This window comes from Seriola lalandi, unplaced genomic scaffold (assembly GCF_002814215.2).
Source record: "Seriola lalandi dorsalis isolate HSWRI2012SDOR001 ecotype SW California unplaced genomic scaffold, Sedor1 jcf7180002054883, whole genome shotgun sequence".
In the NCBI taxonomy this organism is placed as follows: domain Eukaryota; kingdom Metazoa; phylum Chordata; class Actinopteri; order Carangiformes; family Carangidae; genus Seriola; species Seriola lalandi.
Genome location: NW_019525658.1, coordinates 3845826 through 3860333, shown reverse-complemented (window position 1 = coordinate 3860333; position 14508 = coordinate 3845826). Strand labels below are relative to the sequence as shown.

The following is a 14508-nucleotide window of genomic DNA, read 5'->3' as shown; positions in this document are numbered from 1 at the left end:
ACTTCCTCCTCCACTACCCTCACATCACTCTGACACACACAAATGTATCTGTTGCACTACCCCCTTTAAAATGACTGGGAATATCCCTCACAAGATTTGTTAGGTACTGTATCACAAATCATTTTTCGTTCCATACGCAGCGATGTGAAATAAAAATGTAATCAAAAGTGATACAAGATTTTAAGAGTCACCAAAAACTTTAAAATGTCTGGTATCCACTAATAAGCCTGGCATTCATGATGATCTTTTCCCCCTCTGTTGTGGCGCACTATTATCATCTGAGTTTTTCTTATTATTTCCATCTGGGTTTTGTTTTTCTCCACCAAGTTACAGAGAGCCACTGATGAGAAATCATGATGGAAAATGATTCTGGAGAAAGAACATTGCCTCTGTTTCAACTTTTTCCATGTCTAATATCACTGGAATGAGCAGCAATGTACAGCATGTCCCTGTTTATGAAAAAGAAAGCTCTTTCTATTCAGAGGTATTATGCTGTGTAGGATTCTTATTGCTATACCCTTTGGGGGAAATATACTTTTTACGTAGTATATATCTTACTAACAGGTGAGCTAGGGCTTTTAAACAATGTGCAAATACAGAGTGTGTAATTTAGAAATGGGTCAGTAGCGCATTTTAATTGGGTGGGAGGTCCCACCTTCCAAACCTGCTTTGCTTGCTGTAAAACTCTCCACGCAGCCTGCCGGTGCTGCCTGTCTCCTCAGAGGAGACCATAAAGTGAGTCTGCTCAGACTGAGAGATTCTATTAGAAAAAGAACTAGTCAGTAAAAAGAGGACGTTTTCTTCTGGACCCACCCCAAACCCTCAGCAAGCAGAAAACCTGCCTTACACATTTCAAATGATACATGCTCATTCCAAAAAGTGAAACCTGGTCTGGTAAACAAGGATAATTGTGGTTCATTACAGCTTGTGTCTTAGTTTTGTGCTTGTAATAATCAGTTATGATGACACTTTACAAACCAAAGTAATTGCTGATGTTTGGGAACATGGAAACACAGCTATAAAGAAGGGAACAGAAGTGGCCTGCAAAGAGGAACAACTGCCAAAACCTAAAAACCTAAACCCTGCTCAAGTGTTAACACCGAGCCTCTTCTGTCACTCAACATTTCACCTGGGCCCCAATCCAGCTCAAACACTCTGCATTACTCAGAGCCTCCGGCTGCACCCAGTGGCACACACAGCTGGAGTCTTAGCATGAAGCCTACTTTCACTATACTGCATACACCCCAAGTGGGTGGTATGCAGCGTTCATGTTAAAGGTTCTGCATTGTATAAAGGTAGATGTCCATGTGTTGTTTGATTATAAAGCAGGTCTAGGTTCTATATTAATACTGTCAAAGTATCAAAGAGCTCAGTCCACAGAGAAATGCACACAGCCTGTATTCAGAAACTGAGCCTTAAAACCAGCCGTCAGGACTTCTGTAACATTGTGATGTCACAATAAAGCATTCACAGCTCTCAGCCATGCCCCAAGCCCCGCCCACCTGGACCTACCAACCAAGCCTTGCAGGATTTGGTTCCTCTTCTGATTGGCTCACCCACCTGTTGTAAATAGAGCTCGAGAGAGAAGCCTGAGAGAGGAGATGTAAAACTACATTGAGATGGTTTTTGGTTCTGAAAACCACAAATATATCTTCTTATAGAGATCAAAACTTCAGATAAAACACCAGAAAGGTGTCAAACATGGGACCTTTAAATAAAAACTTCCTCTATGTATAGATAGTGATCAATTTCATGCAAAGAACACATTTTCTACCACACATGTGAACAGAGAGCAATGGGTTAGAGGTTTATTTCTCCACAGGCTCCGTCCACAGTCCAGCTGAGCTACGTTTGCCCCGTCTGTTTTTCCCTCTTGCAGTAACTTCAAAACTGAATGCATAAGAGTTTTCATGCGTCCTTTGCAGAGAGATATGTGAGTTCATACCAGCTCAGGAACGGATTCCCATCCTCACTGAACCTGCACTGTGGAGCTAATCCTGTTCCACCAAGCTAAATCACTTTTACCATCAGGTCTGTGAGTTCATGATACTCTGCTCAGCGGCACAAAAGCGGGTGATATGCGGAGGACGGATTAAAGGATAGAATTACTGTCTGAAATGTTTGGGATATGTGGTTTTGCAACACAGTCATAACCTTCCATCACATGCCATGTAGGCAATATACACGGACAGCCGTTCCAACAGTAAAGACTGTCTGTGCACTAAGTACTGTGTGTTTAGTCCAGGCTGTTTTTAGGTTTTCTGTACATGTATGCTGCTCACATTTCACGTCTTTATGTTTTCCCCATTGGTTGCATTATGCAACTGATTATCACACAAGAAGAGGGTGTTGTGGCAGAGTTGGAGGTGGGAGAGAGCAGCACTCCAGCTTAGATTGCAAGCTTGTTATCATGCATTAGTTTAATTAGAAAAGCTCTTAAAAATCCTTAAAATGTTCATTTCCTCAGAGCGTGCAGCTAGGAGAGGCTGGAAAAACACTCAGCTGACTTTTCTTGCACAAATAAAAGTGATGTATAAAACCAGTATACCTTGTCCCAGGCGACCTCCAGACAGGGCTTCCTTGGCCGTACCGAAGCCCAGCTCTCGACACACCACGGTGGCAGACAGCAGGCTCCAGCTATCATCACATATGGTGCCCCACTCTCCGTTTTTCAACACCTCCACTCGGCCCTCGCCTACGATGGCCCCACCGCGAAGACGAACCAGCGCTTGCTGAAGGCGTAAAACAGAGACGCCGTTAAAAGACAGAACTGTAGAAGATGAAACGATCATATTCTAAAACCACATATTTAGGTTACTCTGGTTTCTTTAAAAAAAACAACAGATTCAGCTGAAAGTTCTGAACGTCAACTTTTCCTTCGGTGTGATGAGGAAGCTGAGGCAGCAGACTGGGTGGTTTCATGTTTATAAAACATGCTATTAATGCGGTTCTCCCATTAACTGTTTAGACAAACTGGAAATGTTTAATTTTTACAAGTAAACACATTAGTAGCACAGTTTAATCTGATTTACTGCTATTTGTAGCCACACAGTAAAACCCAGACGTCTAAATGTGTGGCGTCTGGATTGCATCCCCACTCCCACTGTACATCTCTGCCTTATAGTGGTATTAACATTAAACACCATCAAAAAATATCACATAATCCTACAAAACAATAAACAGTATGAGAGTCATCAAAGACTAACTGAACTACATGATGCTTATGATCGTTAATACATGTAACTGGGTGCAACTGGTTCTCGAATATATAGTTAAAGAAACAGGACACCTGAATGTAAAACAGTACAATACAATACGATCACAATATATCATCCAATACGAACACAGAAAAAATGAAACTCGTTACTGAACTGACTGATTTTTCTTTCCTCGATATTTCACAAGATGATTCATTTCGTCCTGGACGGCACTGTGTTTATGTAACTAGTGATGAAACCATTAGTGGATGAACCAATGAGTCAGTCGAGAAAATGAATCAACAGTTTTGATACTTGATTAATCGTTGAAGTTTTTTTTGCACAGGGAACATTTGCAAACATCTGATGATTCCAGCTTCACAAATTAGAATTTTCTGGGTCATTTATTGTAATATTGAATGTGATATAAAGCTCTGGACTGTTGGTTGGGGAAAACAAGCTATTTCAGGACACTGCCTTTGTGATGGGCATTTTTCACAACTTTATGATATTTAAATGTCCCGATAATTAACTCCAGCTTCCTGTTCATCATTCAATCATTCTAATAAGTTCAAAGCCTTAAACAACTTTCACATTGCAAATATGGTGAAACTTAGTATTTACATTCTTTCATTTGTTACTTGGAGGCACTTTCTAACTTTGGTTTAGAAAAGTCCTACGCAAATAATGTTTTACTTACTTTTCTCCCTCACATATGAAACAAATAATTGATTAATAAAGAAAATAATAATATAATCCTCTTTAGTTGTCACCCTAATGGACTTAATGGATGTGAAAATAAAATAAACATCGTAAATATAAACATGATGAAAATGAGGAATATTAAGATTCAGATAGAGTAAAGTCAATGTGATGTAACAAGTGGGAGAAAAGAATACATTGTAATGTAATGTATGTGCATCGACGTGTGAGTCAAAGCCTTTAGTGACTTCCACAGCGGCCTGCAGGGAGCTTTGCCAGACAGGGGGTGTCAGCTTTGTTTTTTCCTCATGGTAAAACGTCTGGTTTTAGGATCAAATTCCTGTGAGTCAGTCTGTCTGAGTGTAGTGGAAGATTTGGGATGTGATGTCAGGCACGGCACTCAGCTGTGGAACGTGACACAGAGCAGGCAGGCTCTTTGGAGCCTTCAGACCCATGAAAAATGCTTTATTTAATCTGCCTTTGGTGTCAGGGAGAAGAATTCCTTCAACCCACAGGTGAGGTCAGAGGTCAAGAACTGAACTCCCCTCCCTGGAGCTGAAAGGGGAGTCAAGTGAAGACTTACTAAGGGCTTGAAAATAAAACCCCATGACACTATATTCTTTTTGGTCAGGTCTCTGTGTCTACCCTGCAGGAACATAGCTGGCCATCGACAGCTGTGTTACACTTTGATATTTGGTTAAATGCAGGTTGTGACGTCCGGTGACCAAAATTCAATGTCACGACAAAGTCTCATGCGGAATACTGACGACAGCTGACGATGAGATTCTGTTGGTTTAATGTTGTTTTGTTAAATAACCAAAATCCAACGTTTTCCAAACGTCTCATGCCAACTCCATCTTGACATACAAAATACAGACATTCTAGTTATGAGCAACTCCCAACATCTGCTAAACGTCACAAAGTCAATTAGCCAGGGATGGGTTCTGATTTCAACCCGATACTCATTTTTAACGTCTGTCTGACGTTACATTGACGTCTAGTACATTATGCATACAGTATGTAGATGTCATAATTTTTGCACACATGCAATACATGACCAAATGTATATGCACACCAAAGCATTACACCCTCATTGACTGTTGAATATGTGATTCCAAAATCATGGACATTAACTTCTTCTGGTTTCAGACTTAACACCAGAACTGGGAACCCGGCTGCCGGGATTTGCCACACTGATGAGGCCTGGCTCGCAGTTGGCGTTCCATTTCATTCCAAAGGTGATGGATGTGGTTGAAGTCAGTCTGTGCAGGCCAGTCAAGTTCTTTTTCAAAAATGGAAAAACTATTTCTTTTTGGAGCTGTCTTTGTAAAAGAAACTGGGAAGAGACTTCCCCAAACTGTTGCCCCATAAAGTTGAAATCCCTCTATGCTTCTCTTATCTACCAATAAGATTTCCCAAACCACGACCAACATCCCCAGACCGAACTAAGTGTTAACTAATACACACCTGGTGGACAACTGAGCAGGAAAATGAATCCATGTGGAAAAAAGGTTGAAACATCATTAAAAGATGATGCGTGACAAAGAAACACTGTGTTTTGTATTGAACTGAGTGCTGCCAACCTTTTGTTTTTTCCAACATTCCCACACCAAAAGAACATAAAAATACATGGGTGTCCACATACGTACACATAGTGTATTTATTCTAAATATTCTAAACACTTTACTGACACAAAACCAAATCCACAAACAACTGATGCATTTGAGATCTTTTTCGAAAGAGCTGTTAAGTCTTGAAGAGTTAGTCCCCTCAGCTATTCCAAAATGAAGACACTGTCGCAAACATGTCAGGAATAAAGAGAGAGAAAACATTTTCCATCTTGGATTGTCACATCAGTTTTTCAACCCAACTAAAGTGGGATATGTGTAAGATCTGCTCTAATGATGCAGTTTTACCGACTCTGGTTTCATGCTCAGGGACATTTAAGAAGAAGAAAAGTTAGCTGACATTGGCAAGGCTCTCTGGAGATACATGTTTTTCCTTTGCCTGTCCCAAGAATTTTACTACATCATGTCATCCCTGAAACCCTCAGATGATGATAATTCATTGTGAAATGTCCAAAGCAGCTACAGCTGCAGTTCACAGAGTGACACTGCGTTCTGAACGTCTCACCAAAACATTTCAGCAACCCACCCTCCGCATCAGAGCCAGTGAACTGAACTGAACCAGTGCAGTCATTTCCTATATCAGCTTTGTTTACCATTTCAGTTCAGACACAGAAGAAAACCTTTACACACTTAAGGGTGTGTGGAAGTGGCTCATTAAACGTAGACAATATTATTTCATATTTCTAAAATCTGTGCACAGAGAGTTAAAATACTGACTCATGCCTGTTTAAGTCAGAACTGGAAAAGCCCCGGTTTCAGTCGAGGGTGTGTATTTTAGATTCAAAATAGCCTAAACTAAACAATGATGACAGATAATAAAAAGGATAAAAGAATAAAAATCGTTTTTTGTCAGTTGTCTGAAACAAGTATAAACGCAGCCGTTTCCACAGGGACGGTTACCTCTTGTTTGAAAGCCTTCCTGAATCCCGTCATGGGCGTCGGGGAGAAGGCTCTGCCAGGCACGCAGCTCACCACCACGGGCAAGCCTTCAGCACAGGTGCCATTGGACTTCAGTGATGTGGCCTGGCCCAGTTTACAGCTGGACAAATGGGCTTCATTGCCAGTGCAGTTGACAGAGAAGTCCCAGTATGTGGGCTTCCTCCTGCGAGCAAACATTCTGCACAGATGGAGGAGAGAGAGAGAGGAGAGATTAATTAACTCTTTGGGGGATGAGAGGTCATTCATTTTCAACAAACTTGCTTAACAACTTGTGAGGCTTTATGTCGATCGTGTGTGATGTTCGGCTTGGAATTCTGCAGCCAAGTGGCAAAAAAGTAATTAATGCTGTTTTAAACATATGATGGTTTATGTTTAATCATGTCTGCACTCTTTTCTTAATTCATTTTAGTGCAATTTTTCCCGTTCAGGCAAGTACTGTGTACTGTGTAGATGGGAAAATAGGATTTGAACTTGCTCAGGGCAAAGAGACTGAACCTGCAGATGAATCTCTGCTGTTATACAAACTCATGAAATGCCAGTGTTTCAACTGATAATTAAAACATTAATCAAGATTTTAACTGAAATCCTCACAATGTTATATCTTGACACCATGAACCTAGACCTATGCTAATTACATTAGCATATTGCATAATTAATACCGAAAGCAAAAGGTTAGCCAACAGCTGGAGAGTTCATTATCTTCCATATGAACTTGAACAAACTGGGGTTAATGACACTCTTTCAGGCCTGCTGCGACGCTAATCTCTTGTACGTACAAAAAAAAAAAGGGATTAAAACAGGACAGGCAGCATTTGCTTTTCATTTGGGAGCTGGCGAGTAGGAAGCTGCAGACTGGAAGCTATCCAAGGCCCAATGTTCTAAACCACAGCCAGAGGACTGGCTCTGCTATCTCCTCTGCAATCTGAACACAGCCGTGATGCATATCAGGACCGTTCACATGGCGCGGTGACTGAACAAACTGGTGGTCCTGAGGCTGTGAGAGACGTCTTCTCATCAAAATCTCTTAACCCAGCGTTGATTCACTTGAATGTCACTATACACTTTTAACCTTTTATTTTAAATGGATGATAATGCACATCAATGTGGGCCTTTAAATAAAAGGATACGGCGATTTTACACATCGATGTCAATTTATGTATTCGCCACGGTAACTTCAACACAGCCTTTGAAAACAGTTGTATAATGTCTTTTGTGGCTCTGAGGGAGCTTTGTCAAGTCTGAGACCATAACTCAAGTGTCTTTACAGGAATCATCTCAACTTGGGTTACAAACTCTGGTCTCGGAGTTTAAAACACTATAGAGCCGTCTTATGGGTGGTTTTTGGAACTTGACCCATACTAAGAACAAGTGTGGAGCAGTTAGTGGTTTTTTCAGTAATGAATAATGCAAGGAATTACAATTTGAGATTCACTTACTAATCCAGGAATGCTCTGTTATGTTGACATTGTGGGGGTCGACTTGTTTCCCTGTGTTACTGGGAGATTCTTTGGAGAGTTTTTTTCAATTTTGTCTCAGGGAAAATCAGAGGTGTGATGGTGCGTAAATGCAGGCATGCAGTCTGTACCCACCTCTGGTCAGAGGGATTTACCAAATACCTACATAAACCTAGCTACAGATACACATCAGTGCACATTTTGCAGACTACAGGCAATTGTGTTACAGTACAGCCGGCTAATCTGCGGTGTTTACTGCGCGTGGGAGATTTTTGTTCCCTGACTTTAGTCTTTAAGGCAGTGCCTCCCCACAGGCAACATACAGCAAGTATCCTGTTAAATCTGCAGCAAGCCTGAGGCGGGAAAGCTGCCTGAAGGAGACACACGGGGAACAGATGTCTCGCCTGTTGATGTTCCATAACTGCACAACTCACACGGCTCACACAACTACAAATGTTAGTGTCACTGATGTGTATTTCAACACAATATGCATGTTATTAGTATTAAAATTAGACCATATTATCATCCCTATTGTCAGCATCAGTTTTACTATTTAAAAACTGTTTTAGCATCACTGTTTATTTCTTGTGTTTCCAGCATTTCCTTCCCCCTGTGTCCCCTGAGCTCTTCTTTCTCTCTCTGTATGTGTGTGTGTCTATGTTGGTGGCAAGGTGCACCTCTCTCTCTCTCCCAGCTCCATGATCGCTGATCAGCCCCAGTTTCTTCATCAACTCATCACAAGATCGTTGTTTCAGCCGGTTTGGTTAGTGCCCGTTAACGGGCCTCTTTTGTAACGGTGTAATCCTTTGTAATTGTGTAATCTAAGATTTGTTCCTTTCTCGAAGTTAACCTTTGTCTCCCTGTGTCCCAGGATCATCACCTGCCTGCCAACCAATCATACCGCCATCAACCCTCTGCTCTTCGCTGCCTGCTTCCCAGTTCATCATCCTTAGATAATATTCTGGGTTAAAACAATGAATAATTGTAAGTTTGTGGAACGAAACATAAAATCTTCAACTTAGAAAACGAGCCATGAATTCTTCACTTCCATATTTCATAAATACATTCAATTTAAATACGACATCCTTAAAGTGAGTCCGGTTAAAGCTAAACCAGAAGCTACACAGAGGCACCGTAATCAAGATTATGAAACTGCGGCAGCCCTTAGCGCTGTGTCCTCGGCCGTTTTAATGGACAGCCTGTAAAAACACACTGCACGTTTCATGGGCCTGAAGCAGGAGCAGGAGCAGGCTGACACGTAGATGGAAAGTTAAGGAGCCGTCACGCTCTGCTGTGGTTACCTAAAGCAGAGGAAACTTCCAGCCCAGGCAGACAGTAAATTCAAGGTTAACTCGAGTGCTGGAAGTTTTATGGCACGCTGCGATTAACCTGTGGCCGCTTGGCTGCAAGCTTCTTCGTGTAAGCAAGATTTAGCTCCCTCAGCCACACATTACCACAGCTTTGTGGAATGCACTGATGTTGGATATACAAGAGTCAGGCTGGGCTTCAGTGTATAAGGACATATGATGTCAAACATGTAACGCACACATTGGAAGGAGTCTTGCTAAATTTTGTAAATTTGTGATTGTTGGACCTTTGTTTAAATCTCAGTCTTCAAGGGTTCAGCTGTACACTTCACTGTGAATTGAACCCAGGTATTTTTACGAAATGGTCTCTTTTAACCATAGAAATGAGAGTCAATACATATCTATTACATGTTCATATTCATTTAACATCTTAATATTACAAAAAGTCAGTGGAAGTTCTAGTTCTTAGCATCCTGATGGCAGAGTAGTGAGTGGTCAAGGGGTTAAAAATATATAGCTAATTTAGTTCAGGGCCCTGATGAGCTGACTAAGAAGTCTGAAGTTTTGAGTGTCAGGTTGAGGTTGGAAATGTAACCCAGCACATAGTCAAATCATTTCCACCATGAAACTTGACATCCCTCCTCAGAGTTCACATGTCAGGTGAAATGTTTAGTTTCAGTGAACTGACATGAGATTTTCCTCACAAGGCAGGCCAACCACGGCGAAACAGACATCCGCCCCCAGAGCGCGCAGGAGCTCCAGGTTCACCATGTGTCAGTGGAGTTGTAGAAAAAATAAATTACTTGCAAATTTGGTTTTCTAAATTTGGAATATGCACCACTGCCGCACAGTATCAAAATAAATAAGAAGCATCATTACATCATTCTGACGCCTGACTTGTAGAGCAGTGCTTTCCAGACTCAGGGTTGTTGCTTTCTCTCTCGTGAATATCCAGGTGTTTCAGACCTTTTTGCTGAACTAGTTACAAACCAAAAAGCTTTACTGTTGTTGAAGGACCCTGAGTCGAAATCTAGTTTTAGCAACTTTGCTTTTTAGGTGCTTTAGTTTGAATACTAGGTGTATATTCTTAAAGGCGTGGCCCACCGATTTTACATATTAAAATCTGTATACTCAGGAGAACTGGGGTGCTGGCAGGAGCTTTCCAAAGCCTGAGGAATAACCCTGATGATGTCATTGAGGTTAAACAGGATTTGGGGAGAGGAGTTTGAAAGAGTAGGATCTAGTATTTTTGGAGCTGGATCCTGAGACTAGCATCCTGCAACATACGAGATCACACATAAATATGAAAAGAATGTAGCCTCTGTTTAAGGTGGTGTAGAAAATAAATCTCTGGAGCCACTGACAGTTTCATCAATGTCAGTGCAGCCAGATATCTCCTCGTTTTGATGCACTTTCCTGTAGGGATGTGAGTGTTTGTCACCTCGTCAAGAAACTTGCACTGAAGCCAAATCCAGATCACATATATACATTCATGTTTTTGTATTTATGTTGGGCTGAGGGTGTCTGGTTAACACGTAATTACCAATTTGTGGGTGTGGTAAAGCGATGACCATCTGCACAGAGCTGGATTTTGTTATTATCCAACAATACACCCACTGAGTCACGGCATTCATTCGGTGGCCACATTGTTCCAAACCCTAAATCCCACTCTCCTCTTTGAGTCACCCAGGACCACACATACTGTACTATGGTGGAATACTCACTTGTAGACTCTGGCATTGTACTTCCTCTCCCCGGGGAAGCCAAACATGCCACAGATGACTCTGCTGTTGAACTGGGTCCACTCAGTGTTACAGATCTGCTTCCATTTACCACCATCCTTGACCTCCACGTAGCCCTCGGTTACAGGGATCCGCTTACGGTACGATGACAGAATTGGTCGGATGCGCGCGTCCTCCACTTGAATATCAAGGTTCTGTGGACAATATTTAGAGAAATGTGCACATAGGTCAAGAAACAGTGCAAATGATGCCTGTTGCTCTTATGGGCATGTAAGTTGTCATGGAAACTATGCCCTTGTGTTTTTGTGTAACAACCAAACATTTAAAGTAATTAAATAATCATTTGGTGTGCTTCTAGGTAACTGACATAGTGTATGTTCATGTGAGAATACAGTACATCAGCTCTGCGTAAGTCTCGTGAACCTCCATGTGATGGAGGCATGCTACACATCACATCTGTCGAGCACTTCCTGTGTTACATAACATGCAATCAAAGACGTTTAACCCCCCCCATCCAGACTGTAACCACAGCTGCTCAGCTCTCTGCGCGCTGCTTGTAAATCTTCTCCAGATTGCTCAAACATTTTTACAGTGAATCACCTTATTAATGCTAAACACCGTGACTGACTGCACTGCAACTGTTTTTGGCCTTAAAAGCCAAAGGTATCAAAGGGTTTCCACGGTAATATGTGCAACACATTTTAGTGTCTTGCTGGAAAGCAGCCAATAAAGAAGAAAAATGCTCAAAAACAGCACTGTGAGCAGACATGCAGTTGGAGATAATTAAGACGCTGCGTTTTCTTTCCAAGCGCCTCATGTCTACATCATCATCAACCACAGGCTCGAGCAGGACAGGCTCCACACTCCTGAGACAGAACACAAGTTGTTTTGTGTTGGTGTCCTTGAAGGTTTCACTTTTATGAGTCCAAGTAAGATTGCATGCTTGTGTTCCATTAACGCAGACTATTCTAAGTGATGAATGATGACTACCTCAAGCCATTATTAGGGTTTTTCCTCAGTGTGGGGTCTAGTTGCCATGAAGGGTGGCAATCAGTCGACCTGCCCTGGCTTGGGCCAAGGGTTTTTCCGCTGCACCTCACAGCAAGAAAAAGTAGTTTACCTGTACCAACAACGAGCTCTACTGACGTCTTGACAACAGAAGTATCCTGTGGGTTCACCAGTGGCTGAAACTGATCAGTGAACAGTAAAATACGGCTGATATCTGACAGTATCAGAGTGAAGCTAAACACCGACAGCACAGATATTCAGGTAGAAGTTACACAAGTCCTGACAGCTGAACACAGAAGCTTCACAAACAGATCTCTCTCTAGTCTCCAGCACTGTTCAGCTGCTGAGGACAGAGGAGACCAGCCGCGCACGTCATCACGGCTTGGCACGGCACGGATAAAGCACACCAACCTGGGCTATTGGAAAAACCCTACGTGTGCAGAATATGACATCTTCACATTTTTGTTGGAGGAAAAATTATATAATCTCCAAAAGAAAAAAAAATGGCTCAGTCTATACATGTCCAATGCTGCCTTTCATGTCTTTCTGGATATTACTACTGGGAGGCTCCGTAGTCAGGAATGTTGAAATTGGCAAATGGCTTTAAACATACAGGATGATCCTAAAAAATATTAGTGTAGTGGTAAGTGTATAACTCGCATAGTCACATAAACAGACTATTTGTAAAGACTTAAAGCTGCACCAATCAGTATTTTTCCAACAACGGATGAAATGTTTAATGGTAAAGGTCATAGCGATGAGCACACAGAGAATTATCCACAAGCAGTACCCCTCAAAATCTCTTCTTTTAACCCTCCCACCCCCTGCTCCTCCTAAGGGACCACGAGTTACACAGGGTTCTCTGATTGGTCCAGTAACTAACTCGTTTCCACCACTTTGTACACACTTATCGACATACATACATATCCAACCAAATGACTGATTGGTTGATTAATTGATTGATTGATTGATTGATTGATTGATGATTCGTGATTGATTACATTAAGATCAACAGCTTTTTACTGTGTTTCAGCCCATAGTTTGGGTTTTTACGGCCATCAGTTTTCATCAGGCCCTGAGGGCTCAACACACTGCATCTTAAGAAAACACATGCAAACAGACAAAACACAAACAACTTCAGAAAAACAACACATGCGCTGCAAATACTCACAACACAACGGAAATGTTTCCAGTGGACACAAACGGTAGAGTGCATACTATGAAGGCGTAATCCAAACCGCGGCGACTCGGCTTCAAGTCCAACCAGTGGCCCTTCGCTGCATCTTACCCTCTCTCTCTCTCCCTGACTTTCCTGTCCCTCTCTCTCTCACTCTCACTATCGTAATTAAAGCAAAAAATAACTTAAAAAGAAAAAAGTGATGAACCCAGCTGGGACGCACTTATTGTTCAACGCCCAATTGTGACTTTTGAAGTTAAAAGCATTGAACGAAGTGCGTCCCAGCCAGGTTCATCACTTTTTACTGTCCCCCTGGAAACACGTCCGTTGTGTTGTGAGTATCTGCAGCGCATGTGTCGTCAAATTGATGAAGATGTTTTCGGAAGTTGCTTGTGTTTTGTGTATTTGCCTGTGTTTTCTTAAGTTGCATTGCTTTGAGCTCTCAGGGCCGCTGTCATTTTCAGCGAAGACAAAGTTTGTGAACATAGTGAAGCATTTAGCAGCTAAAGAGACAGATATTTAACGAACTAACAGCAGTTGGTGGAAGCCAGAACAGAGCTAAAAGGAGAGTGAATATTGGATTACATTTGTCAAACGGCCAGAAACACTTGCTACCTGTCTGATAGATGTGTATAGGAAACAATTTGCTAACGCATTCAGTATAACAACTTTATAAAGCCATATGTTGTGACTACAACTAGTTCTGCTGCTCCAATAAAAATCAAACTGATGCTACTTTAATTGTTCAAAAAAACCCACCTCCTCCACTTCATGTGACAAGGGAGGTAAATTCCAGCAATCACCATAATAAAATGTACATTTATTGGCATTTACTGGTTTAGCTGCTACAAGTTGTCGTGTTAGCATGGACATTTTTGGTCACATATGGCGGACTATCTGCTTAAACAGGCCCCTGCCTGGGCCTCTGAATTACTCAGGGCATTCCCCCTACACCCTGTGGTGCACATGGCTAAGGTGTTTCTGTAATGTAAATATGTATAATATGTCAGCATCAGTCCACTAGAGACACATGGAGGATTTCAGTGTCTGTTTTTTCTGATTAGGTACGTTGATCAATTCCATCAAGTTTCCATCTTGAACTGTGACTTTGATAGTCTAATCAAGAATGAGTGCTTTACCAATAAGCATAGAAGAGAGTTATCTGAGCATCTAAGAAGACAGACTCAGTCTGTATGCTGTCAAAAAAAAAAAAAACCCAAGCCTTTCCTCTCAGACTTTTTGCAGGGATTAAATAAACATGTTCTTCTCCCATAGACCTAACCCACATTCTTGTGCTACGTGACAGTGTAGGCTGAGGGGAGGGAGCTGAGTCTGGCTTGGGGGGGGATGCGGG

General features: G+C 41.8%; 1 protein-coding gene across 1 annotated transcript in view; it reads right to left on the bottom strand.

Annotated features, from left to right (window-relative positions):
- Positions 1-14508, bottom strand: part of loxl2b (lysyl oxidase-like 2b) — a 45163-nt gene that overhangs the window by 12766 nt on the left and 17889 nt on the right. The window contains exons 4-6 of the mRNA XM_023397655.2: positions 10952-11163; positions 6428-6644; positions 2549-2732 (exon numbers count right to left, since the gene is read on the bottom strand). Coding sequence (XP_023253423.1) covers positions 2549-2732; positions 6428-6644; positions 10952-11163 — 613 coding nt within the window. The remainder of the gene's footprint in view (positions 1-2548; positions 2733-6427; positions 6645-10951; positions 11164-14508) is intronic.